Source organism: Camelus bactrianus, chromosome 16 (genome assembly GCF_048773025.1).
Source record: "Camelus bactrianus isolate YW-2024 breed Bactrian camel chromosome 16, ASM4877302v1, whole genome shotgun sequence".
Lineage (NCBI taxonomy): Eukaryota > Metazoa > Chordata > Mammalia > Artiodactyla > Camelidae > Camelus > Camelus bactrianus.
This window is the reverse complement of record NC_133554.1, coordinates 44,127,243-44,153,982: the sequence shown is the minus strand read 5'-3', so window position 1 is coordinate 44,153,982 and position 26,740 is coordinate 44,127,243. Positions and strand designations below refer to the sequence as shown.

The window sequence follows — 26,740 nt, the reverse complement described above, 5'->3', positions numbered from 1 at the left end:
GTACTCACAGATTTCCCCCAACCCCAGATCTCAGTGGACAAGTGGGGACCAGAATGCTAAAGCTTCAACCCAAGCTGCCCCTGTACCACCATCCCTGAATCTTCCCAGGGATCCACCCCTGGACCCCAAAGAATGCAGTGCACAACTTGCCAAAATGGATTCTACCACTTTATTCAGATAAGAGGTCACAAGCCACAGGACTTTAAAGTGCGTGAAATTCACTGGCAATAAAGCCGCACATATACCAGCCTCCCCCGGTTCCTACCACCTTGCTCCATCCATCATTACATGTCTGGGGGGGAGGGGTTGAGACCCGTCATTTAAAGGTGGGGGATAGCAGGGAAAAGGATGGGAATGCTGGCAGAACAGGAGTATTAGTGGTCTGACACTGGGGGGGAGGGGATCAACCACAGTGAGTCTGCACACTGGTGGGGGGGGGGCTCCTTTGAGTCTAGCCTCTCAAAGGCTGCATGTAATTTTTTCCCCCACCTATTCCTTATAGCCAGCCTCTGGCATTTCATACAGCCCTAACTCTCCTTCATTTGTCTATAGTTTTTCCCTATAATTTATGAGTAATTCAGAGCCCACAGTTCAGCTAGAAGGTGTCCCCAGTACACAATGCATACAAACCACGGCAGATGCAGATTTCAGAATCATGGTGGGGGCTGGCCCAATCAGGTGGGAAGAGGCTTCTCGTCAGGAACTGGCTGGGCGTGTGCTCAGTGCTGAGTGCATGTGTGCTCACAAGTGTGGTGAGTGAAACATGTGTGTGTGTGTGTGTGTGTGTGTGTGCGTGTATGTGTGCGTGCATGCGTGCATGTCCCACAAAAATCCCTATGTGACAGCTTGGCCAGAGGGAAGCCTACTCCTTGCTTTACGGGACAGCCAGTGGGGTTGTAGGAAGGGAGTGGTCAGCATAGACCGGGGAAGAGAGGCTCTGATTTCCCCGAGAGAAGGGAGAAGCCTGCTCCCTATTCTGACACTCCCTAGGCCAGTCTGCACCTGCCCACGTCTTTATATCCAGCGCAATGCTCCATATTCCCTGCCAGCTCAGCACCAGCCACAGGCACAGGGGCAGCTCTTAGAGCTGGCGTCACTCTCATTAGGTTCTCCTGTTTCGAGGCAGCCTCCCCTGCCTCCCCCAGGACATGAGACAGAACTAGAGAAGAATCTTCCACCCTCTCTCCCTTCTCCCTCAGGAAAGTGATTTAGGCAGGGACCCCAGAGACCTTAGCTCAAACGCCACCCCAATCTACAGACCTTCTAAAGGAAATAAAGTGCTTTGCTCTGTGTGTATCTCAGAGAGAATGGCACCACAAACTGGCACAGGTGGTCGGCCTGCCTCAAGGACCCTCTGCCAGTCAGTGCTGCATGCACGATGCCATCTTAAACACGTGCAATCTGGGAGCCCCTCGCCCACCTCCAAACACATACTGTCCACTCACCCTTTCCAACAGCAGGTGCTACAGACAGGAAAGTAATCAACCAACAGCATTCCCCCTCTCTAGTCCAGGCCTGCACCCCTCTACCCAGAAGAGAAGCCACAGTGGCCCTGTGAGCCTAGCCTCAAGGGGAATGAAAGGCCTGAAAACAACTGTGTGTGCAGGGGACCAGAGCATCACAGCCAGGCCACAAAAGCCCCTCAACTCCTTCAGCAGCAGCATGATGTGTGCCTGCAGTTGCTAAGCCAGAACTTCGGAAAGAGCTGACAGGGTACCAGCAGCTGCTCCTGGGAATCTGAAAATGTATCCATCCATCTCCAGGGTATACAGCTGGGCCCCAAGCTTAGCAGGTTATCTATTGTTGTCAGGCTGGTTCTCACTCTCTGTCCGTGGAAGAATGACTTAGTTTTCCTTCTCCCAGTGTTGCATATCTATACTTAGAACCCACACTCTTTCAGTGTGAAGCCTGTCAGGAGGAAAGAGGTAGTAAGGTGACCCATCTCCCCGCTGAACTCAGCCTGTGTTGCCTGCCAGGCTCGCCTTTAACCCCAACCACGCTAAGCTCCAGGTACCAAACTTCACTGAGCCTGTTCTCTCCAGGTATTAGGACCACAGAGACGCTGGCAACCCAACTACAGAAGGACCCTTAATTTGGAAAGCTAGAATCACAGGCTAATGCAATTCACCAGCCTGAATTGCCCGCTTGTCCAAGTTGATTCCTGAGGCCTACAGCCTGGGTAGCTGATAAGAAAATCAAGCATAAGTCATCTGCCCCCAGCCTGTGTTCTCTTCCTCCAAGGCCTGAGATGCAGTCTCCTGCTTGTGCAACTCTCTCTCCTGGGAGCCCAAGCCCTAGCTGCCTTTGTCTCCCCTCTCATGGAGATAGTTTTGTCCCCACTGGACACAGCTGAGGCCTCACTACAGAGGGAGCGGGTGGGTGGGTTTCTCGGTGTAGGAGACACATAGTGCAGGAAACTCGAGCAGCGGTGGTGTGTGCATGAAAGCAGAGACAGTGCCGCTACCATAAGCGCTGGTGTGGGGCCCGGGAGGGCTAAAGGACATCAGTCTCCCTCTCGATCCCCACGTACTTGAGGGCATCAGCTTGGCTGTACCTGTCCCAGAGCAGGAGGAGGAACCAGGTTACTATCAAGGCTTTGTGATTAAAAAGATGGAGTCCCCTCCCATTTCACTTCCCCCTCCCACTCCCTAACAGCGGTTTATGATGCCCCTACTTCCGAGGCAAGGCACCAGAGAACAGAACAAAGAAAAAGCCCTGACCACCGTGAGATCATCTCTGTCACCCACATCACTCCCCTTAAGCCCCCAAATCAATTCCAACAGCCACCCCTACTACCTCTAGGGCCACCTCCCTAGGACCACTCCTGGCTGCCTCACCTGTAGTCAAAGAAGAGCTCTTCACCAGCCTGAATTGCCCTCTTGGCAAAGATCCCAATCCGATGATCTCCATTCACCATGACCACTGCAAATAGGATAAACCCAAGGCTAGATTCCTAGTCATCTCCAAGTCATCAATCAGTAAAGTCTGGGCTGATTTTCTCCAAATTCCCAGTGAAAACATAAATGAAGTGGAATTAGAAAGTAGTCACTGAAGGTAGCTGTCTCTATGCTTTTAGATCTGTTATTCTGGCTAGTAACATGGGGAAAGAATTATCTTTAAAAGACTCATGTTTGTGGGGAAATATTTATAAGTATTCAGTGGAAAAAGCAGATTATAAAACTGAACGAGAGAGAGTCAAAATGATACCAGGTATTCATCATGATTATCTTTGGACAAAAAAAAAATCAGCTATAAAAAAAACTGAATCATGGATAGAAATCACAGTAAGTGGAGCAACCATCCTTCACCCCACCTCCCAGGTTGCTGGGAACTCACCTTTGGCATAACAGTTGGGGTTCACTGAATGGTTTGCAAACCGAATTTTGTTTCCTTTCCGGGTAGCATCCACTACAAAATCTGTATAAAGTAAACCAAGGAAGGCCGTGAACTCACCAAGCAACTCTACAGCTTCTTGATGTGAATTTAAAATCAAGTAAACAGTAACAGAAAAAATACAATCCAGGAGGAATTCTGAAGCCCAACAAACCAACAGGAGCTGAGGAAGCCAGCAGCCCAGGAACACAGCCTCCTGTGGAAGCGCTCCCTTTGGGTCCCCCACCCCCAGTCTTGCTGGAATCACAGATCTCCTTTCCCCATCTGCTAGGCAGGGATACTTCTGAGGTATAAGTGCTCAGTGCTCTGACTGCAAACACAACCTGGAAATGAAGGTTCTCCCAAAGCAAGAAAACTGTGGCTAATGGTGTCTGTGAGTTAAGCCTCACCACTGTGCTCAGCTTCTGCTGGAAGACTCAGAGCTGATCTGAGCCTGCACTGTGGCCACGGGAATCTGGTAAGAAGACCTGCCCGAGACCACCCTGGGATGAGAGGAAGCGACTCCGTACCATTGTTGAGATTGAAGAGGAAGCTGGACATGTATTTGTCATAGACCTTCCCTCGTCGATCAGCCTCATCCTGAGAGATGAGCTGCAGAGACAGACAAGGAGCACATAAGCGATCGGCTGTCTGCTCAGGGCATGCTCCCCTGTCCCTTACTGAGTATCACGATGAGAATTGTAAGTGGGAGACCTTGGATTATTTCATCCCAATCCCCACCCAGGCTGACCAGCATTAAGGCTGACCAGAGTCCCCACCTGCCCCCCTTGCATAGCCTGAGTTGCCAAAAAGTTGAAGAGTGGTTTGTTTCAGGACTGCAAACAGTTCTGTGGGATCCCCTGAGAGGCCACATGAGAACCCAGCTGAGTTATTTAGAGATTAATTCACAGAAGTCTGGCCCACAGAAAATCAAGGTTTCTAAAGAGTATCTCCCCAGATAAGAGTGTGGGCCAAACCGATAGCACTCACCTCACCACAGTATTCAGAAATGAATTCGTTCTTCTGCACAGACTCCTTAATGAAGGTGCCCCATCCGGCCACATCTGAGGGGGCTAACAGCAGGTGCTGGGGAAGAGGGAGTCAAACCTCAGACTACAGGGTGTGTGTGAGCCGGGGGGATGTGTGCTGGACGTGCACGTGTGCTGCGGGGAGCAGGGTGGAAAGAACTAGCAACTGTTAAGAGGATCTGAAAACAGAAAAAGGCCTAAGCCATTGTGTTCTGGTGGGAGGAAAAACAAAAAAGGGAGGTGGTGGAAGATGTGACACCTCTTCCTCTAGACCTGGGGGCCTCCTGGACCAGCGTGGAACTGATGCTGTGTGTCGAGCGAAAACAGACAACGTCAACGACATGTCCATCCTCTCTGCTCCTCTCTGGCCAGTTCATGGGGTCACTCTTCTAATCCCTCACTGGAATCAAAACATGATTAACTCGGGAGACGTGTGTCTGTTAGGATCTACTACCACTTTGATGTACAAACCCCCTAAGGAACCAGTAGAAAGAGGCCGGTTGGACACTTCAGTCTTTCCCACTCCACTATCTGGCCCGGAGTCCTGGGAAAAGCCCTCACCTTCTTGAGGCCACGCTGGATGCTGCAGTTCTTACAGGAAACCACCTTGCAGTCCCAGTGCTCTGAGGCCCCACAGGTGAGACACAGGTCAGGGTCACACTCTCGCACCGCCAGGTAGCATGGACACTGCTTGGTGTTGCACTGCGTCTTACAGCGACAGCCAGGAAAGCGATTCTGACCTGTGTGGGAGGACAGGGGTTAGGAAGAGAAGCAGGCTAAAGCTAGGGCTCAGGTTTGACTCCATGGACAGTGGGGAAGTCAATGCTATGGGTTCAAGGATATTTGGCAAAATAGGAGAAAAGCTCCCTTCTCAAAAATCATACTCAAGTGCTTTTCAGAGAAAATGGAGTGTCTCCCAATGTTCACACCCGAGAGTCAAAAAAGCAGGTTTGACTCTGGAGATGTGTTTCCTAGAGATTCCCTAACAATGCTCTCCCCCAGCTTTGTTGGTAGAATTTGGAAGGGAAGTGGATGGTGCCCCAGAGGAAAAGAAATCAATGCTTTTCACTGGTAAATCCTCCCTATCAAAACAAGAATCATTTTGAGAACAGAAGGCATCCGTTCTATGCCACCCTCCTCCACCCACTGTCCTCCCCAGCACAACACCCACCCCTCCTCTGTGGTTAAGATTGATATCTGCTATGGGTTAGGAGGTATTTCTAGCACAACTGCCTGGGTAACAAGTTCTGCAAGCTCTGGGGGCTGCCATCAAACTGCTCAGTCTTGAGCGGGGGTGGGGGAAGGGGGACAGGAAGTGAGGGAGAAGCACTCTGAGCCTCTGTTCCATCTTCTGCTGACATCCAGCTTGACCTGATACTAAAACTCCAGATATCAAACAAACAAAAAACCTCCAGATATGAGACTAAAATAGACATGCACAGAACTGCAACCTATACACGTTGTAAAACAACATCCTGAAAAGGGAGGCTGTGTTTGTGCCTTAAGGGAAAAGATTCCCATGTTTCTTAATGCTGCCCTGGAAGGTGAAGGTAGGAAAGCATCTGATTTCTGCATAATTGATGCTTTTAGAATCATATACCTAAGGATTTTCAAAAAATGTATTTTCTAGGTCTTAAGTATCTTATTTCCTGTGTAGAATACTTAAAACACAGCAAAGACAACATCAGAAGGCCCATAAGCAGCAAAGGGCATGGGACGGGGTGGGGGAAGGGCAATCTGGGGTGCTGAGGCAAACAGAGGACTCTTACAGTCTGGGTTGCACTGGCAGAACTTCTCACAGAAATTCTGAGTCATGATGCAGGGGCAGGTGCTGTCACAGGGGCGGTCCGGGTGGTCGCAGGGTTGGTAGTTGTACACTTGGGTGGAAGAGTTATCTAGGAGAGTAAAGAATAGACCAGGATGCTGCTGTGCCCACGCTCCCGAGCTGCCCTCCCTCGCACTCAGAGGAGGCTTGTTCTGACCATAACCTTGGACACACATTTAGCGTCTGAAGGGAGACGCTATCACAGGTGATGATAGTTAATAAGTTACAAAGGGGTGATTTGCTTTGGAAATGGCCAGATTATTTTAAACACTAAATGAAGAGTAGAACCCAGCAGGTGGCACATGACGAAAGTCAGAGACCACAAGGCCTGTAACTCTACCTCTTAAGAGGTCTTCCTGGGTGCAGTGAGAAGCTGAGCTGTTCCCAGCTCTGCAGGGGAACCTGCACGTGCGGAAGCTATGCAGGGTCAACAAGCGCCGCCACAGCGGGAGCAGCAGGAGGGGTGGCCACAGGAGCCGCCTGAGCCGAGCACCCTGGTGGACCTTACCTTTCTTCAGCTGGATTTTCCTGCAGTGTGCAGCCCACAACCTGAAAGAGAGACAGCATGGCTCTGGGTTGTGGCCCTGGGGAACTCTGTAGATTTGGGTAAATGACAACATGACCTGCTCTAAGGGACTGTGGTCTGATGACTGGGGATCCTCCCCCCAAAGCCCTTCACAGGAGGCCTTCACACTGGTCCAGGGAAGCTGGAGTCCACCCTACCTGCAGCTGGCCTATGCCTCAAGATTAAGACACAAACAACACCCCCTCAGTAAACAAACGTATGTATTTGGGTGGAGGAATTAGGTTTATTTATGTATTTATTTTATTTTTAATGTGGGTACTGGGGATTAAACCTAGGACCTCGTGCATGCTAAGCACATACTCTACCACTGAGCTATACCCTCCCCTCCGAACATATGTAGAAGTACAAAAAACACATACAAAATGAAACCCAGCCCTCTATGTCTATTAAAGTTTCAAGATGGGAGGTGGGAAGGATTTTTAGGAATCTGCTCTGAGTGAAGGAATTGAAAGGGAGAAGCCACAGGGATTTCCTTCTATATCTAGAACTGGTGTCAGTTTCTGAGGGAACAAAGCCAGGCAGAGTGTCAGATTAAAAAAAAAACACCAAACCAACCTTCCAACCCTAAGCAAAGGCTAGCTAGAAGACAGTGTCATTATGCAACTTAGAAAAACAAGTGCCAAAAAAAAAAAAAAAAAAAAACCAAACTCTGGTCAGAGTTGAGAAGTGGGTATAGTGCTAACTAACGACCCAGCAGACGAAATGGCCTCAGGGTGGAGCCATAAGGCAGCTCACGTCCTACCGGCCAGGAGCTTACAAATGGAAAACCGGTTATTTCATGGTCCACAGCATAAAGGGACAAGGGAAGGGCAGAGACCCACAGGCTGAGAAGGCTGAGAAGGCTGGCCCCCTGTTGGGCAGTGCTAATGGATGGGAAGGGGCTAGAGAGGGAGGCAGCAGGGAAGTACAAGGGGAGGTCGGGGCACAGGTGATGGTGGAAGAAAGCTCTCTGTCCAGCCCTTGCCTGTGCTTTCTCTTCTTCTTCTGCGAGGGGTTCATGAGCTCGTCTGTTGGCAGCTTCAGGATAAGTGATTCTTTGACTGCAAACTGGAAGACCTGGAAGAGAAGTCCAACAGGACCTGTCACTTCTTCTTGAGCTGAGTGGTCAGATACGTGAGCCTGTCAGGTGCTGGGCTTGGGAGGGTTCTGGAGAGTGTGAGGGCAGACAACTGGACAGAGTGGCCCTGGAACATGGGGTCACTGGCTCTAAAGTTGATTCTTAAGTGTGTATCACGATTCAAGAAGGAGAAATACTAGCACAGGTACAGCTTTCCTGGTCAGTAGCTTCCATCTACTGCTTTGCCTACCAAGCCCTGAGTAAGTCAATTCCAACCAGCTGTGTCTGCCTCTTCCTAGGAGCGGGAAAACTATGTAGCTTGTGTAACAGAGTCTAAGGCAGGACATGAGGTACCACCCGGCTGAGCACTAGCTCCCTCTGTTGGCATAAAAGTGTCAGAGCCTTGACTATTTCAGCAGGACAACGTTTCTGGAAAGTTGGTTCCTTTTCAACATGCTGCTTCCCTTAGAGCATTTGTTTTTTAGCTTGTTCTTTTCCATTTTGGTTAAAGGCCTTCTTGAGATTCCATGAAAACTATAAATCTTCTCAGAAAACACACACATTGTTCTACACACAGTCCTGCAGATTTTGAGGTCAAGAACCTGTGCCTCAGGGAAACAGGTATGAGCTCCAAAATGAAAGCAAAGGGCACTTCAGCTCATGGTTCTATTGCTTGTTCTAAGCAGAAGCACAAAGGAGAGATCACCGAGACTCTTCCAGAAGGTAGGGAGCTAAGTGAGCAGGGCTTAAGCTTGGTGTTCCTTCCTTTTTGGACAAACTGGCCCTAACACCCGACTCCCTGTGCCCGCACTTCAGTCTGTCTTCTCACTGCAGGCTTTTCCTGCCTTCAGAGCATCAGTAGCTGCTATCAAATTGTGATGTTAGTGACGATGTGAGTGAGAAAGGCAAGGTCGAGGTCCAGCTATTGGGGGGTAGTAGTTAGAAAATGTAGCAACAGAACATTTGGAGAATAAAGCAAATGAGGAGACCAATGTGGGGTGCGGAACTGCAGCTACAGAAGCAGGAGCAGGAGTGCGAGGTAAGAAGATTCCTCAGAGATACCTGGAGTCTCTTCTAGGAAAGGAGTCTACGTTTAGAAAGAGACACAGGACACACACACACACACACACACACACACACACACACACACACACACACACACACAAGCACACACCACACAAGCTAAAAGCGGATAGAAACATCCTGAAGAGTTAGACAGTGGCTGGAGACAGAAATAGGAATTCAGCAAGGAGAGCAGGTCCCCGAGCACTGCCAGGCCCGGCACTGGCAGGAGGTCCCATGTCTGGGGAGCCCACTTCCTGGCCCAGAAGCACAGGGTCCTGCGGGACTGAGCCTATGACAGCTTCAATTCAGACAGGCAGCCTTACAAGACAGCAAAAGGGCTGAGAGAGCAGTGGGTGACGGGAGGGCCCAGGCTTGCTCCTGCTCCCTTCAGACAGTACCTGCTTGCACGTCTTAGTTCCCAGAAGCCTGGCTATTGAACAGAAGTTGTTGAAGTAGGTGCCATGAAAGACTCGAAAAAGAGATTCTTCAGCCCCAGTCCACTCCACAGGCTCCAAGGGTGCTTCCACTACACATAGTTGAGGTGGGGCCGGACTGGCCTTCTGTTTTGTGGGGGTCTGACAGCGTGAGTTAGCCTCTAAGAGAGGAAGAAACAAGAGAAACAGAAGATGGAGTGAGGCTGTCATCGGCAGTTTGCTGCAAACTCAGTTCTTCATTCTACTTTAAAAGGCAGAATAGTTAGGAACAAAAATATTCCCTGTCTCTTCTGCTTATAGGCAGAACCTGCAGAAAGAATGAACAATTTAAAAAATGTAATAATGCTAAGTGTTAGGGAGTGATCTTGGGTTGACCAGAGTCCTGTTGGAACAGAAAGATCGTTTTCTGTTCTCTTACCTGAAGAACTAGAGGCCCAATCATTGCCAGTGTCCCTGTCACTGTCCCCTTCTTTAGTCTCAGCCACAGCAGAGGCTGAAGTGTTGGAGCAGGAAGCACTGACCACGTGGTGCCTTCGCCGGCGACGACCTGAGCACTTGGAGCGGGGGTTGTGGAGCATGGCGTACTCCTTTGCTCCTTCCTGCAGGGAACGTGCTACAGTTAGGAAATAGGAACAAGCCCGGAGCCACCACACTGACCCTATCATCACAAACCATCTTCAACATCTGTGCTTACTAGACACTTTTTCTTCTTTTTTTTTCTCTGTACCATATAGGTATGACCACATAACAGCTTCTCAAAAAACATTCTAAAACTTACAAACTTATACCTCATCACAGAAGAGCTGTCTTATAAAATAACCTTTGTAAAGATACAACTGATGCATCTATGCATCTTCAACTTTCCAGTGAGCTGTATCTTAAATTCATTTGCATGCTAGCTGTCTAGAATGTTAAGAACACATTCTCCTGTGGATACGGAAGTGAGGTTCAGAGAAGGGAAGGGACCTGTTGAAAGTATGCAGCCAAGCATTCCAGAATGAGTACAAAAATTGGGGCTCCTTGTCCCCAGGTCTCACTGTTCTTTCCATTCTACTGCACTGTCTCTGTTACAATAATAAAATGTATAATCTGTAAACCTATATAATATTACTATTTTATTTTGGAACTTCCCTCCAAATCAGTATATTAAACTTGGAAGAATACTGTTTCATTACTTTATAGCTATGTCTTTTTCCTTTTTTTTAATTTTATTTTTTTATTGAAGTATAGCTGATTTATAATGTTAGCCTTTTTTAAAAAATAAAGACCAAATAATTATCATTCAGCTTGATCATCTATCTGCTCACCAGACTTGGTTCCCAAAGATTTCTGTTTCTGAAAACTAAATCTACAAGTAAAGGATAAAGGTTTACCATTACTAAGGATATTCAGAATAATGTACTGTAGGCCCTAAAAGAAATTTCAAAAGAGAAACTCTGAAATTAATTGAATCTGATATTATGTGAAAATGCCACAATGTGACATACACAGTATCACTTATAATGTATTCTTATCCAAAAGGTTTAACACAAATATAATTATGACTAACATAAATATAATTAATTCCCAGAGTTAATTCTAGCTTATGGGAAATGGAGGATAGAGGAACAAGTTAAATGACACCAGAAGAAAACAACAGATAAACCCAGAATATGGGACATCCTAAAAGACAACCAGCCTGGACTTTTCAAAAAGAAAAAAAAAGTGGTGTGAGTATTTGTGATTAAAAGAGACTGAAAGGACAATATCATGAAATATGGTACATGACTGAATGATCCCGGTTTGGAAAAAAAATTATTCTTGGTGCAGTTGAAAAAAATTTAAATATGGAATGGATAGATGTTATGAAATTCTTGTTAATTTTCACAGGTGTAATTATATGGTTATATAAGAGAACGTCTTTATTTTTAGATTCATGCTGAAATATTTAGCAAACAAGTATCACAATGTTTGCAACTTATTTTCAAATGGTTCATCAAAAGATAAACATACACAAATACAAGGATAAAGCAAATATGGAAAAAAATGTTATTAAATCCAGGAAGAAGGCATCTTTCAACCTCTTTGTATGACTGAAAATGTTCTTAATAAAAAGTTGGGCGGGGGGTTGAAATAGTCCGGCATTATATTTGAATATCTACTGATTTTTTTACCAAAAAGCAGTAGAAGGAAAACTATGCATATGCATTTCTGTCAGTACACACACACACACACACACACACACATTTTGGGCATTGGGAGCATCTCTAACATGTACAGGGTTCCAGGATAACTACCGTGAGAAGGACAATGACCTTTTGAGTTACAGAAATGCTGGCATGTTGATGTAACATGGTGACATTTTAAAAGGCATGGAATGCATTAAAAAGCATAGACGTGGAGTTAGATGAGAGCTTGAATTTCATCACTGCCACACCACTGACATGGTAACAAACTTTAGGCAAAATATGTAACTTTTGTAACCTATAGTTACTCCACCTCAGGATGTTGTTGTAAGCATGAAAATAAGATAATATGTTAAGGTTCAGCACAGCACTTGGTATATAGGAAGGAGTCAATACATATGACGAAAAAACCAGATAAAGTCTATTTACTCTTATGCTATTACCATATGGCACACTTTCCAGATTTTTACCCAATGGCACTCTCTACCATCTTTCCTTCTATTATCCAGTAAAGACAGTCCCAAAAGGCACTTGGTTGTATAACCTCATTGTAATAGGTTAGCAGAAATTTTATCAAGGTGTTTATTCTTTACCTAAGCTCACCCTACTGTGTAGAAAGCAAAACTGTGTCTTTGGCAAGTCAGCTTGAACCTATTCCCTGCTGGCTCTCAGTGTACTGTCTCCCCACATGAATGCAAGAGAATTTATGCTACTGCATAAGGTCTGCCTATCAGGGAAGGGTCCATCTGTTGATTACCAGACAATAAGACATCAGTACCTTCAGGTGTTTTTCCTCCTAGATTTATATGCATTTAAAGAAAACAGTCCCTCTCACACTCTCTCTCTCTTGCTCGCTCGCTCTCTCTCACACACACACACACCCCCCTCCAATTCAAACAATACAGTTTCAGACTCTGAAATCTGAATGGATGACATTTAGAGCAGGAAAGCCTTCAATGCTCTTCAAACCTCACTCCATAAGACTAACTTCACAGTCCTGCTGCTGCAGTATCTTTGAGCTCCTCAAGAGCAGAAGTCATGTCTTTTCCGTACTGTATGACCCCCCAGGGTGCTATGTGCTGGCTCATTTGGTTTGTGTTCCCAGACACAGAAAGCCCAAGGACCACTTCTTGTTCAGTTTTCAACAAAGTTTATCAACGGCAGAACAGCTTAAAAACATACCAGCAAAAGGAAGCAGTCTGTACCACATGGTTCTGGCTCAATCTTGATTTCTTTGTTCTTGCGTTTATACACATTAGGGGTGGCATGAAAAGCTGAAAAACATATAACTGTCCTGTTTTCAAGAATTCATGCACTTGACAGGATGGGGAGGAACAATACTGAATTAGGAGCTATTGTAAGAGAATTAAGATATAAACATCTATCATCATGGTGACAAAATTTAATCATCTCTGACATCAACACAATTCTTCCAAAGCTAGTGGGTTCTCAGGGACAATTATGCTGCTGGTTATTCTGTTCTGACCATGCAAAGCACATTGTACTATTACTGAACAAGAGGAAATAGAACTGGCCCTTTTGTAAAACCATCATCAGATCAGAAGCTGGGAACTCTACATAACAAACTAAAATAAAGAGAAGGAAGTGGTGTTAGGGGATGGAAAACAGGAGGGCATTTCAGAGTAGACCCACTCACGGTGAAGGAAGCAGTCGTATTTAAAGCAGCGCCGGCAGAACAGTGTGTGGAAGGAGTGCAGAGACTGCTCCCGCTGCACAGACTTGGCATTGGGGCCATCGATGTTGGGTGTACACTGAGGGGGAAGTGCATTGGGGTCTGACATCTCTGTTAGTTCTCGATACCTAGTTAAGAAAAGAGAGATAACAGTTCCTTCCAAGGGAACGTCTCCACTGAGAAAATGCAGATTGAGTCCTGACAGTCATCCAGACACAGTCCAAGGAGGGATGTCGTTTTTTATGAGTCCTGCTGATTTTGGAATGGTGTACAACCAAGTGGGTACACCACTGTACTTATGCTGGGCGTGCGTCTGAAAGTAAGGGGAGGGAAAGATTTGATAAATATGGTGCTGGAGTAACTCTCCAGAAAAATGGCAAAATTTTTAAACTTCTCTGCCCAGACTTACTCAAAAGCCAGCAAATGATGATCCTTACTATGGGCATGGGCATTTAGAGGTAATCAGAAGTGTGGGCAAATCACAATGCACTTACCATAAGCAAGATTATTTATTACCCCCAAACAACCTTGTATAGAAGTCCTGCCCAAGTGCTCTACATGGCCTGAGGGGGACAGCTTTCCCTACCTCTCCTTCATGTCATCTGGGACACCGTTCTCAGGGAACATTGAGGCAATCGCGCTGAAGATCATGTCATTTGGGAACTGCTTCTTGGAACTCTTTTTGCTGCCTGAATTGGAAATGACAAAAAGCTCCTGAGAGCCATAATCAGAGTGTGCAAACAAAGTTATTTGATCATTTTTCCTTTTGTCACAGAATTTTGATTAGAGCTGCTTTGTTAACTTAACCATTGACAGTTTAGGAATACATGAAGGTCAGTGCTACCTGGACTTAAATAGGCTACCACTAAATAAGGAAATCAGAATCATCTACATGTTAACAACAAAATCCACAGTCCAAGACAGAATCTGGAGGTGAAAACAGACGTTTTCATGGAGAGACGTGACTACATAAGAACCCTATCATAATGTTGATGCTGAAGAACAAGACTGATACCGTAACTCAATTATAACAAGAGAGACACTATGTCTCTGGACATATAATTAAATAACACAGAGTAAAATTAAACACGAAATTAGTTAAATAATTAAATATTTAACAACATGGGAAAATGCTCAGGATGTAAGATTAAATAAAAAGGGATATAAAATTATATATGTGTATACACACATATGTGGCATGATACCAAGTTCACATAACGTATATATATGTGGATTTACACATGCACTTTTCTAAAAATTGAGATACAATTGATATATAACACTGTATCCATTTTAGGTGTACATATATTTATAATCCATACATTTTTAAGTCCAGAAGAAAATATTAATGCTGGTTATTTCTAGGTAGCAGGATAATAGGGTAATTTTATTTTCTTCTTTATAACTACATGTTTTCCAAACACACTGTTTTTATAATTAGAAATGAAGAATGATTATTCTCTAAGTTCTCTGACTTTCCTCTTCAGCTAGGTCACAACTATCTTAAACCATTAGTCAATGATCATGTTTTAAGAGGATCAATGAGAAGTACTAGCAGCCTTTAATAAATAAACCTCAGGGGAGGGCATAGCTCAAAGTGATAGAGCGCATGTTTAGTATGCACAAGATCCTGGGTTCAATCCCCAGTACTGCCTCTAAACAATAAAGAAAGAAAGAAAGAAAGAAAGAAAGAAAGCAAGCAAGCAAGCCTAATTACCTCCCTCCCCTGCTCCCACAAAAAAGACCCCTCTGTTTTTGTCTTCTTCCCTCTCCCTGTCACTTTCAAGGTGGGATAAGGACGTCATGCTACTCACCTTCAATAGCATGTCGTTTTCTTTTTCTTGTTACTGGCAGATCTTCTTTGCTGTCATCTTGCTTTCCATCTGAGGTGTCGTTGTGCCCTTCCTCCTCCTCATCCGAGTATTGATTCAAAGCATCTACCAACTCCAGGAAAACGGCATCACTAATTAGGACAGATCCAGGGATCATCTCTGAAATATAAGAATTAGCTAGATGAGCAATGGTCATTTCAAACTATTAGTCCCCCTAGGAAGGTTTTCCCAAATTCACTCCTGAGGCTCAGATAGATAACGTATGTACATTTTTACATGGACAACCAGGGAATTACAATAATCTGACTGGATCTTACAACTGTTAACAGTTCAGCTGGCTAGAATAGGAAATCCAGGTATGGGCTTTAGTCTTACTGGGGTCCTCACTTCCTCAGTTATAGATCAGTTCGTAGTTATGATCCAAAATCTTGCAAAATGTGCGAGCAATTAAAATAGGACAGAGAAAGAATGATAAAATGAAAAAGTATGTGGTTTTGGGGGCTGATGATAAATTTGAATCAAAAGACAACACTTTTTTCTAAAATCATACTATATGAGGTTATACTACAACTTAGGATACAGCCTCTGAACACTAGGGGGCGCTGTGTATAAATAATGCATTTCAACAGCATCACTACAACACTCAACTGCCTAAAGAGCAGGTGAGGCTACTGGTTTGCAAATTCACAGATTATCTCTTCCTATCTTCCCACTTTTTACACCCTGACAACCTTTTCTAAAGATGCAACTAAATACAAATGACTTGCTTTTGAAATCATGTACAAGCCCCTGTGTCAGTGTCCTTTGAAGTAAAAGGCTTTTGCTTTAGTCTCCCAGGCCCTCCCTGAGTCACAAAAAGGCTGGCTCAAGAGTTAATGATTAGGAAATGTGAAGATGTGGAAACAAAAAATAGCTGTTGGGCACAATTGTTAACAATTTAGACCATAAATCTGCCACATTAGCAGAACCACCAAACTCCCAGTTCCCTGAAAGATATAGATAAAGGCCTGAGACACATTCCTGAGCTGTTTTTACAAGAAGCAGACCCCAACCAGATGAAAACTGCTGACTGCAAGTACGTAGACCCTAGACTGGTTGAAACCAGAAGTCTGATAATGCTTGAAACTTCACCTTGATGCCAATCAATTCAAGAATTGGACACAAGCTGATCATGTACCCTATGGCCCCCTCCCTCACACTGCCTTTAAAAATCCCTTCCCTGAAAGCCAATGGAAGTTTGGCTCTTTTGAGCATGAGCTGCCTGTTCCCCTTGCTTGGTGCCCTACAATTAACACTGTACTTTCCTTAACCACAACCCAGTATTATTAGATTGGCTTTATTGCGTGTTGACCTGGTAATACTTTTAGAAAAGTCAGAATATAATAACCAACTTCTGGGAGATACAGGGGGTATCTGGATCTAAGAAGAGACGTTATGTTATTGTCAGTCTCAGAGAAAAGGAAAGAAAACAAAATGGCCTTGGGTGGATTTAAGAAAAACGCCTAAGATCAAACTTACTTGTTTGCTGAACTTTCTCTCCAGCCACTGATTACTACATAATCCTTTATGTCCCAACTCCTTTTAAAATTTAACTGGCATGTTTTTAATATAAAAGTTTTACTCCCAGCCACGTGATGACACTGAAATATTCTTCAGTGTGTACATCATGAGGCAGCAGATAAAAGTAGATGATGGTTCACCAAAGAAGAGGCACCATTTGAACAAAATTTTCTCCTAAGAGGCCCAGTGCCACTACCTTCTTCGCCGTGGACTTTGCCATCGTAGTTATTGATCAGCTCTTCAATGAAAGTCTCATCTTCTTCTTTCACCTCATCTCCCATGTAGGGGATATTGCACAGAACTGTCTCATCTTCTACCTGAAATCAAACCAGATGTGATTCATGTCATGAATCCACTGTCCATCTCCTCTTTCCTTTTTAACAGAACCTTTGCTGAGCCTTGTTTGCTGCTTGAATCTCCTGAAAAAGCCTTTGGTTACAGCGTTGACTGCATTTTAAAGACTGGCCATTTTGTTTTGCCAACAAAACTTCAAATGGAAGGGAACAAATGCTACTCTTAGGGGGGAAAAAAAGTTGGTTTTACCACTTGAGAACATTAACTACCAAATGTTAAGCTGGATACTAACAATGATATTTCCACCAACACCTAGAATTTGAAAGCACATTTATTTTTCATAGTGATTTCACTTATTACCTCATTTTATCCTCTAAACATCATTGTGAAATAGGTACAAATATCACATAAGCAACAGTCTAAAAAGTCTTCAATTCTTATTCTTCTCATAAGTAGAGAGACAGACGAAAAAGAAGGCTTCCAAGAGTGTTACCTACAATATAACTGGAATATTTAGAACAGAAACCGGCAACCATAAAATATTTGTATATTTTATTACACAGACTAAGACTAACCTCCCATAATAATAATAAAAAATTATGATTGTAATTCATGCCACTCACACTCAGTGGGAACCTAAAGTCAATTGCAGTATAAGCCATGTATATTTTCTAGCAATAAACAATACCAAAGGATTTTGTTGTTGTTGTTAATCAGAGAACACAGTCACTCTTAGATCTCCAACTATCAAGTAAAATTACTCTGAAGTTTTATTCTAAGAGACGATTTCCTTCTGTAAACTTATATCCTATTCCAGGCAGTAGAACTGTTATCTGTCACCAGGCATGATAAGCAATGGCAGTATTTAGAGAGGACTGATTATCAGAACCACAAATAATCCTAGCAGGAGTCAGCATAAAGCCCAGATGAAAGGATTGTAGATCCATCTGTGCCTCTGTTATCTCTGTTGCTTTCATAGCATCTTGCCTTTAGGGGATTAAGAAAGGATTGCTCCATCAGCAGAGAGTTGTCAACCTGCTTTAAGCCTGAAGTGTCTGATTTAGACTGCATTTAACTGCACATGATGTTATAAAATTGGGCCAAGGTAGTAAGGAAAAACTGGAGTCTTGCCCAGTTACCTTCATTCAAAATAGAACCAGCATCAATTCAGAAGTACACTTGAGAGAGCACAAAATCTAACAAGTTAGAACAACCTGCAATTTGTGTTTTTCAGAGTAAATAAATTACAAAAACACTGTGCGCTTCATGTTGAAACTTTGCTAAGTATATTCTGATAATCTTTACCCTAAGAGGAGTGCCAGCTTATCAACAAAAAAATCACATAGTTTAAACAATCACCATGGTGCTTTCAATACCTACCATGAAGTTCTGCTGGAGAGGAGACCAGGAATACATGATGGGAACCAATGCAACTGTGTTCAGAGACCTCATTAACATATGCTGGCTCGCAAATCCCGGGAAAATGCTCTCTATGGTGCACTGAAATATAAGCAATGACATAAAGAGGGAAAGGCAAGCCCACAACCCAGGAGAGAATTGGAGTTTCCTTCCAAAATGATCCCAGTCGCCTTCTAATTCTCACAAATTAATTAACTGAGGGTTTTGTAACAATCAGCTCCTAAAAGCACCACTTGACTGTAAACCTGTGGAAAGCAGGAACTGTCTCCTATTCACCTTTGTATCCTCTACAGAGTCCAGCACAGTGCCCCCACACCCAACTGATGTTTAGTTCAATCTAAAACTGTTGGTCTCCTTGGGCTGTACACAACAGCAAAGGGCCTCTGAAAGTCCTGGGAAAAGAGGAGGAAGACAAGGAAGTTTTCCTGAAGACCTAAACTTTGAGACAGAGGACATGAACTTAGCTGCATAGGTGATGGGGACATTACAGAGGGAAGTAAAGTAGTATAGAAATTACAGTCATATTCCGCTTTAGGAAAGGAAACTGCTCTCAATACACTACCTGCTTTTTATATTTTTAAAATATTATCTCTATGAGAAACTAGAATGACTTTTAAGTTTACAATAAGGGATATCCTGTTGATCAATATACTCCTGTCCATCTTCCATGACATTCCTTTTCCAATTTCAAAGTAGTTGGGGTGCCAAACGACACATAAAAAGGTTGCTCTGAAGCTTGTACACAGAGCCCAGGAGACAGTAAATGACTTATTTGTCTATACTCATTAACTGAGGAGAACAATAGGTGAAAAGGTTATTCTTTCATTTTTAAATTTACAGATTTACCATCCTAGTTATTCAAAGTCGACTGTAATAGCTCTAACCATTATCCTTATTTTCTAATAAGTCACAAATACAGGAAAAAATCCTTTAGTCCAAGAAAGAGAGGAAGGTTGAGCTTAGATACTGGAAGTACCTTTTCAAAAAAAAAAAAAAAATCAAAAGTTTAATAAATAACATACATGAAAAACAAACATTTTTAAAAAATTACCTTATACCTAACAAAATAACTTATTTGGTGAAGATTTTGGCTGGATTTATCTTGGCACTGTTCATTTATATAAAATTTTTATACTGCATTTACTCTATTCTGATGAGATTTCATCCTTCTGGAATCATACAAAAGATGAAACCAATATGTAGCTACAATATTATGCCTTTCTGAAATGCTTCTATCCACTTCTGAGCTGAGTGAGCATTGTCTGCTATAAATATGTAAAATAACATGCTTTTGTGCAGTAACTGAAACACTCTAGACTCTAAATTCTCATCTCTGACGTGAGTGACAGTGAATCCTAGTAAAGGCTGACCCTCCAAAGCTGCCACGTCCTCACTTGCAGCATATGTATATAACACTTTACTTTTGATGATGGAAGTACCTTTTTGAGAAAAGGGTGCCCACTCACAGGCTTCATCAACTGAACAGGTTGGACACGAAGCTTCTTCCATTCTTCATTGAGGATCTGGGTTTTTTCTTGAACTTTTGCAAAATTTGCTACATATAGAGCCTAGCAGAGGCAAGGAAAAAATTGTTAGGATTTTAAGAGAAGAGTTTTAGAAAAAAAAACCCAACGCTTCAATATGGTATCAATACATTAACATACATAACCTTTCACTTGGGAAGTATGTTTACCTTTGCACCCATATTCGCCTGGAGCCGTTTAAGTTGTCGAAGGCGCATGTACTCAGATTTAACTTTTCTTTTCCAGTAAGTGATACATTTGGAAGTTGGGGGATTTGATATATCCATTTCGCTGTAATCTAAAAGAGACAGAGATGACAAATAGCATTTTACTGCCTGGAAATGAAGCATTCCTCAAACTCAGATAAATACGGTCAATTATACTTTCATTCCCATTACATCTACTCATAAAAACATAAGCTTAAAGAACCCAAATCTATGAGTTCAACAGAACATTTCAATTAAGAAAAGATTTCATAAAAGCAGTTTCTCTGTCCTCCTGTGGTACCTTGTTTTTAATTCAGCTTTCAAGACTTTCTTTCACAGATATTTAGGAACTTGGATTACTTGGAATTTTGGAAGCCTACTTACTACCTTAGTTTAGAGAAATGTTTAGCAAGAATCAAGTTACCATCAAAGAGCTTCATGGAAAGATCCACCCACACTATAAAACTATACCTACCAAATTGCCTAAGTTCACCACACACCTAGCAATAAAGGTCAGATATAGTAACAGCATAATCTCATCTCCAAGTCAACAGCAAGACATACGGAAATATATAACATTGCAAATCTTTCTTTTTTTCATGTTTGAATTAAGGTTCACAGTTTTAAAGAAGTACTTACTGTACCACACTCTACCTACCTTATAGAATGCAAGGCAAAGTGTAGGGTTTTATAAGTGTCTTCTCTTCTTCAGAGGAATGGCAAGACACAAAGGCAAAACAAATATTCAGCTTTTCAAAAGAAAACACACAGTGCTTTTAAGTCAGTGGAGCGTATTTAGACCCTGATACCCTCAGTAGTATTCCCCCCAAGAACTATGAAGACTTTGAGGTCTCTGCTACCACTATATCTGCATGTAAGTCAGGTCCTAATAATACTTGATGCCATTTGAGAAAGGCACTTTTATTTTATTAAATTCTATCCTTCCAGTCACACATACAAAAATATTCTCATAATTATCAAATGCACTTTTCTGCTTGTCTGAACCAACTTCTAGACTCAACCAGCAGGCCCATCAATTATTTTAGAGAAAGAACAAATATTAAGTACGGGTAAAAATTCAAAAAAATCTGTAAGGTTATGTTTTTCCTCTGTATCAACTACTCAGGTTTCCTGGAGAACTAATTCTATTCATTTCACCTAACATTCTAAATTTCTAAAAACATTACAAGGAGCCACGAAGAGTCAAAATTTGAAACAGAAACTAAAGTTTAGAAACATTTTAAAATTGCCTGTTTTACCCATAAGAAATGAAAGCACAGATAAGAAAACAGCAAAATTTAACCCACTGTCACACATATGCCACAATCAGGTAATGATTATAGTATCTCATGCAACTGGACTTTAAGAGGACTGTATCTGTTTCATTTGAAGAACCAAATGTATTGGTGTAATGCTATGTCAAAGGCATTTAAAGGTAGAGGATAAATAAAGGAAAGATAGAAGAGCTATCTTTGCTATTAACTCAATCAAGTGATTCAAGCTCTTAAAAACAGAATTCTCTATGCGTTAAATATTACGTCTCTAGGGGAAGGGAATCAAACACCACCACCATAATCTAAAAATTTGAATTCCAGAGTCCTAAGGTGCTGGTTATAAAAAAAAAATTAAGCAGACTTGAATTTCTTTCCAGTAAATTACAGCATCTCTCTTCCTCCTACATCTTTTAAGTACTTCTCATTCCTCTCTAGAATGAAGGACAAAAGAGGGAGGGACTCTTTGTTTTGTTTTTTTTTTGAATGAAAAAACGAAGAATATATTCTCCACTCACATGCAATATTAAGTAGTTGCTCATATAATTGCTGCCTTGAACAAGCTTAATAATAATCTGCTCCAGGAAATGAAAAAATGGTTCAAATCTAGGACAAAACTGCCTCCCTCAGAAACCTTATGTTATCCAATCAAGACTCAGATGACCCAAATGTTTTGGATTACAATTCAACGACACATCATAACCTCCTAAAAAAATGGTTTTGAACTGCAATCCCTCTCCCATTCCTTTAGGAAGTTTTCCTTTTTGAAATAGTAAGCTTAGGTCAGGTTGCTATGTCCATTTAAAACTAGAGATCAAGTAATGGAAAAGAAAAGAATCCATAGTTGCTAGGATATGTGTGCAGATTTCTTAGAGGAGATGGTCACAGAAAAACATCAATAATTTTATTTAAAAAGGAGTTATAACTGAAATGTGATCTCCTACAGGCTGTCAAAAGAGATGACAATAAACACACTGCAATAGTCTAATAATTAATGGCATTGTTTCTAATTTTACTCAAGTGCTTTATTTGGCCAAAATAGTACACACATACACACGAAAATGTCATTGACTTTTAAGCAATCATAATGTAAAATAAGCCACACTTCCTCTTTCTACAATTAAAGTGACATTTGAATCTCATGTGACCATGAGGCAATATTTATTTTGCTAGGCTTTTAAAATGGGTCTTCAGTGTCTCTAGAAGTTTATTTGGCAGTTAGCCAGTCCCCACAAAGAGTATCAGGAAAATGAGACATACTAGACTAGAATATAAAAATCTCAAACTAGGAAGTTCTTTCACCCACATAAAGGTGCCCCTTCGCAGAAACAGCTTGTCTTAGGGCCAAGTTCAATGTCTTTACTACTTTATCTTTTATAGCAAATAATTTTATTAACCAGCAGGCTGAGTAAGGCTTTGGAGGCAGATGGCACTGCAGATTTTTTAATTTTCCACCTTATTCTTTCCTTTTCAGTTCATGATACAGCTGAAACATGAACAGTAGGGGTGAACATCCTCTGCAAAAACTGTCTAGTAACACACAATTCTGGTGATCGCCAATTTCATCAACATTTCCATTAAAATCAACTTCGTGGCTAGATAAGTAGCCTTACGGATCCTTCAACTAGTATCTATTAAGCACATCTTTAACTTATGCACTCTCACTTCTCCAAGTTATTTGTTATTAGGTTGAGCTTCTGGGCCCTATATACATAGAAACAATCTTACTAACAAGAAGCTGTGACCTTGAATTCTTATTTAAAATAAAATTACAGCATTAATATTTTCTAGTGTTGCTTTATTAAGAGAATCAGGTCACGTGCACAGGAGACAACAATGATTAAAATCAAAGCAGGGTTAGTTTTCATGAGACCCAAAGGAAAACACTGGCTCTTAGGATTTACAACGTTGATACAGAAGAATTAAAGGAATCTCCTAATGGGCTAGAGCTCTACCTTGGCTGGCTCTGCATTACACTAGCACAAAGTTTAATATTTATTGACTGCTCATTATCATTCAATAAAATAAGATTTTCAGTTAATCCATTTTGAATCAAAATATTAGGGCAAGTGTGTCAGAGGCCACAACACATCACAGGCATGAAATTACTCCCATTAAGAAATTCTTGACATTAAGATTTGGAGTGCTGAAGTCCTGGCTGACAGGCTAATGGACTAAAGAGGTCATGAAGAAGCCCAACACACAGTTTGGACAAATTAAAAACAAACAAAGCCAGGCACTTTCTGGTATAGAGGCATTTCCTAAACAGGTTTTTCTCTTTCAAACCCTCCCCCTCAATCCTAATCTAACTGGTATAATTCTCTTCATCTTTCTCTACATATTTTTTCTTAAAATTTTATTCATTATTTTACTTTTTTAGATTCCACATACAAGAGAATACATACAATATTAGTCCTCTTCTGTCTGACTTATTTCACAAAGCATAATATCCTCCAGGTCCACCAATGTTGTTGCAAATGGCAAAATTTCATCTTTTTAATGGCCCAATAATATTCGTGTGTGTGTGTGTGTGTGTGTGTGTGTGTGTGTGTGTGTGTGTGTGTGTGTGTGTGTGTGTGTGTGTATCCTGTCTTTTTTTATCTATTCATCTGCTGATGGACATTTAGATTGTTTCTACATCTTGGCTATTGTAAATAATGCTGCTTTGAAAACACTGGAGTGCATTTATCTCTTTGAATTAATGTTTTCATTTTCTTCAGATAAATACTCAGGAGTGGAATTGCTGGATTGTATGGCAGGTATTTTTGTTTGTTTGTTTTTTAATATGGAATGCTTCATGAATTTGCATGTCATCCCTGTGCAGGGGACATGCTAATCTTCTTTATCGTTCCAATTTTAGTATATGTGCTGCCCAAGGAAGAAAGCACCGTATGGCAGTCTTACTGTTCAATTTTTTGAGGAATCTCCGTACTGTTTTCCACAAAGGCTGTACCAACTTACATTGTGACCAACAGTGCATGAGGGTTCCCTTTTCTCCACATCCTCACCAACACTTTTATATTTCTTGTCTTTCTGACAATAGCCATTCTGACAGATGTGAGGTAATAATTCATTGCAGTTTTGATCTGCATTTCCCTGATAATTAGTGATGATGAGTATCTTTTCATGTACCTGTTGGTCTTCTGTATGTCTTCTTTGGAAAAATGCCTGTTCAGGTCCTCTGCCCTATTTTACCCCTTTTCTCTGTAACTTAACTATCCTAAGTAGACATGTAATATGTTTTTAGTGTTGCTGCCTCAAACCTTTGTTTGGGAAGTAGCTAGTCAACAAAGTAGAAACTTTTAAAACCTAATATAAGACAGGAAAAAGATATACTTAGTGAAATAAATTGTTATATGTTTCACGTAAGGCACAAATCAAGGGAAGAATTGTTACTCAGAGAACTAAGGAAGCTGGATTTCAGATTCCAAGAATTAAAGGGACAAAAACTATATTTTAAACAGATTTTTAAAGCCATGCTAATTCAAAGGCAAGTATAAGATAAACAAGTCCAAGTACATTTTCCCCCCTTTTCCCTTCTCACAAATGTCTTCTAGGGAACAAAATTTCATTTTTAATCCTAGGCTTCTTATTCTAGCGCTCTTTCAAAGAGAATTAAAGTAATATCATAATGAAAAAGTCATTTCCATCCCAGGGAGTTTTTTTTAATGGTATTTTACTAAAATATTTATTCTAAAATAGTTGCTTTACATTTGTATATAAAGATACATTTAACTAAAAAGTTATAAGCAGAATTTATTTCAAAAAGTCTAACCCCAGGAAGTTTTAAAGGTCTGTCTTAGCACCAAGGTCCATGATTGGCCTACAAGTTAGTGGCAGAACTAGGATCCAGATCTCCCAACTCCCAGTCCTAGAGATCTTCCTACTATTTATTTATTCCACAAATATGTGTTGAGCACCTACTGTGTGCCTGGCAGGTTTAGGTGTTTAGGGTACATCAGTGAAAAAAACATCTCTGCCCTGGGAGAATTAATTCACGCTGTCTGTGATACACTCAGCATACACATGACAATAATAGTATAACACTTTTACTGATGATCCTTTCCTCTATTATTAATGCATTAAAAAAAGTACTTTATCTCCCAATACTCCCAATACGCACTTTTCTCCTATGCAATTAAGTAACCTCTTTTATCAATGCCACGCCATCCCAGCCCTGGGGATTCCAAGGCTTAAAATAAACTCTCACAGAAACCTCTGGTAGAGTTAGCACCTTCTCAGGCCGGAAACTTTATTCAATGCCTGTTTTCTAAACTTTAAAGTACTGAGTGGGAGGTTCTTATCGTTAAAGGCATCATGGCAGCAAATGCGGAAGAAGAGACCCACACTTTCAACGCCGTCCTCGAACGCACCCAGTGTTCCGCCTACCTCGGCTCTCAGCCCTCCTCCCCACCCCTCTAGCCTTAGACTCGATACCTAGACTACTCCACTTACAATTCCATATTTCACCTATCAAAAGCCCATTCTCAGTATTTCCACCGGCGGCACCAACATCCTTCCACATCCCATCCACTCCCCGCCCCCAAAACCATTTCTCAGCAGTCACTTTTTACCGAAATAAGTTTGTCCCACATTTCGTAACAGGCATGTCCCACATACGCCACCTTGCCTTTGCTTCAAGGCGCGTTCCCTTATATCATTTGATCCCCAAGAGAATTCTGGGGTGGGTAGGGATTGGCGCGAGACCAAATTTGGAGAGAACTCGCCTCTCAGAGACCGAGGGGAGGCCAGCTGGGTGCCTTGCGCGCAAATCCGAAGGAGACATGCGGCACCGGCTCGACCCCAAGAATGCGCGCCCCTTTACATTTTGCGCTTTAGGAGCCTCACTCGCCTGATCCTAGTCCTGGCCCTGTTTTTATTGCCACCGCTTCTTCAACACCCTGCAAAGTCTTCGCAAGCTGACCCCGCGTGTATGGCCTTCCCCGTGTACTGCCCCAGATCCCCGGGAGTCCACCTCGCTAAGGGCCCCCACAGGTGCCACCGCCCACCCGTGCCCTCCCAGCGCTGGGGCTCCCGCCCACCCCGCCCTCCAACGGGATTCCCCGTCCCCGGACCCGCCCCCGCCGCTCCTCCTCCCCGACACACCGCCCTCCCCGCCGCAGACGCGGTCCGCGCCGGGGGCTCTCTCGCCCCATAGCCCCCTTTCCCTCAGCCCTCGGAATGGGGAGTGGGCGCCCCGTGACCCCTGGCCAGGCAGGTAGTGTGCCCCTCCGCTTCCTCCCAAGTCTCTGACCCCTTCGCCTCTCCTTCCCTCAGGCCCCGGGCGGCGAGGTGAGGAGGCCCGGCCCCACCGCCCTAGCCTGGCTTGTTTACTCACTCACCCTCCATCCCGAGCCGCAGGGACCCGCCGCTAAGACGCCTGCGCGCCGCCGCCCCGCCCCCGTGCCGC

At 42.8% G+C, this 26,740-nt stretch overlaps 1 protein-coding gene and 1 non-coding gene across 4 annotated transcripts; both read right to left on the bottom strand.

Annotated features, from left to right (window-relative positions):
* Window positions 1-155: 155 nt before the first annotated feature.
* Window positions 156-26,740, bottom strand: EZH1 (enhancer of zeste 1 polycomb repressive complex 2 subunit). Of its 3 annotated transcripts, none has more exons than XM_074343364.1 (21): window positions 26,673-26,740; window positions 20,718-20,808; window positions 20,024-20,151; window positions 19,770-19,898; window positions 18,292-18,411; window positions 16,814-16,934; window positions 15,040-15,216; window positions 13,812-13,914; window positions 13,190-13,353; window positions 12,715-12,821; window positions 9,786-9,966; window positions 9,332-9,528; window positions 7,776-7,867; window positions 6,734-6,774; window positions 6,170-6,295; window positions 4,962-5,140; window positions 4,363-4,458; window positions 3,903-3,984; window positions 3,337-3,417; window positions 2,838-2,922; window positions 156-2,554 (listed from the first exon to the last, which is right to left on the bottom strand). In XM_074343364.1, the coding sequence occupies exons 3-21, from the start codon at window positions 20,138-20,140 to the stop codon at window positions 2,494-2,496; spliced, it is 2,259 nt and encodes a 752-aa protein (XP_074199465.1). In that variant the 5' UTR covers window positions 20,141-20,151; window positions 20,718-20,808; window positions 26,673-26,740; the 3' UTR covers window positions 156-2,493. The 3 variants fall into 3 exon arrangements, with proteins under 3 accessions (XP_074199465.1, XP_074199466.1, XP_045361851.1); XM_074343365.1 differs by having other exon boundaries at window positions 12,715-12,806; XM_045505895.2 differs by lacking the exon at window positions 26,673-26,740 and adding an exon at window positions 26,183-26,207.
* LOC123612552 (U6 spliceosomal RNA) lies at window positions 24,110-24,218 on the bottom strand. The gene has a single exon (XR_006719821.1). It is a non-coding gene; the product is annotated as a U6 spliceosomal RNA (small nuclear RNA).

Bases quoted from the DNA above. Each gene is read 5' to 3' on its own strand.
- EZH1 (XM_074343364.1), bottom strand. From the start codon at position 20,140: ATGGATATATCAAATCCCCCAACTTCCAAATGTATCACTTACTGGAAA. The intron at 6,775-7,775 runs GCAAGGGCTGGA...TCTCTCTTTCAG, and splicing joins AAGAAGAAGAGAAAGCACAG to GTTGTGGGCTGCACACTGCA. The intron at 3,418-3,902 runs GTACGGAGTCGC...TACTTTATACAG, and splicing joins CCTCTTCAATCTCAACAATG to ATTTTGTAGTGGATGCTACC.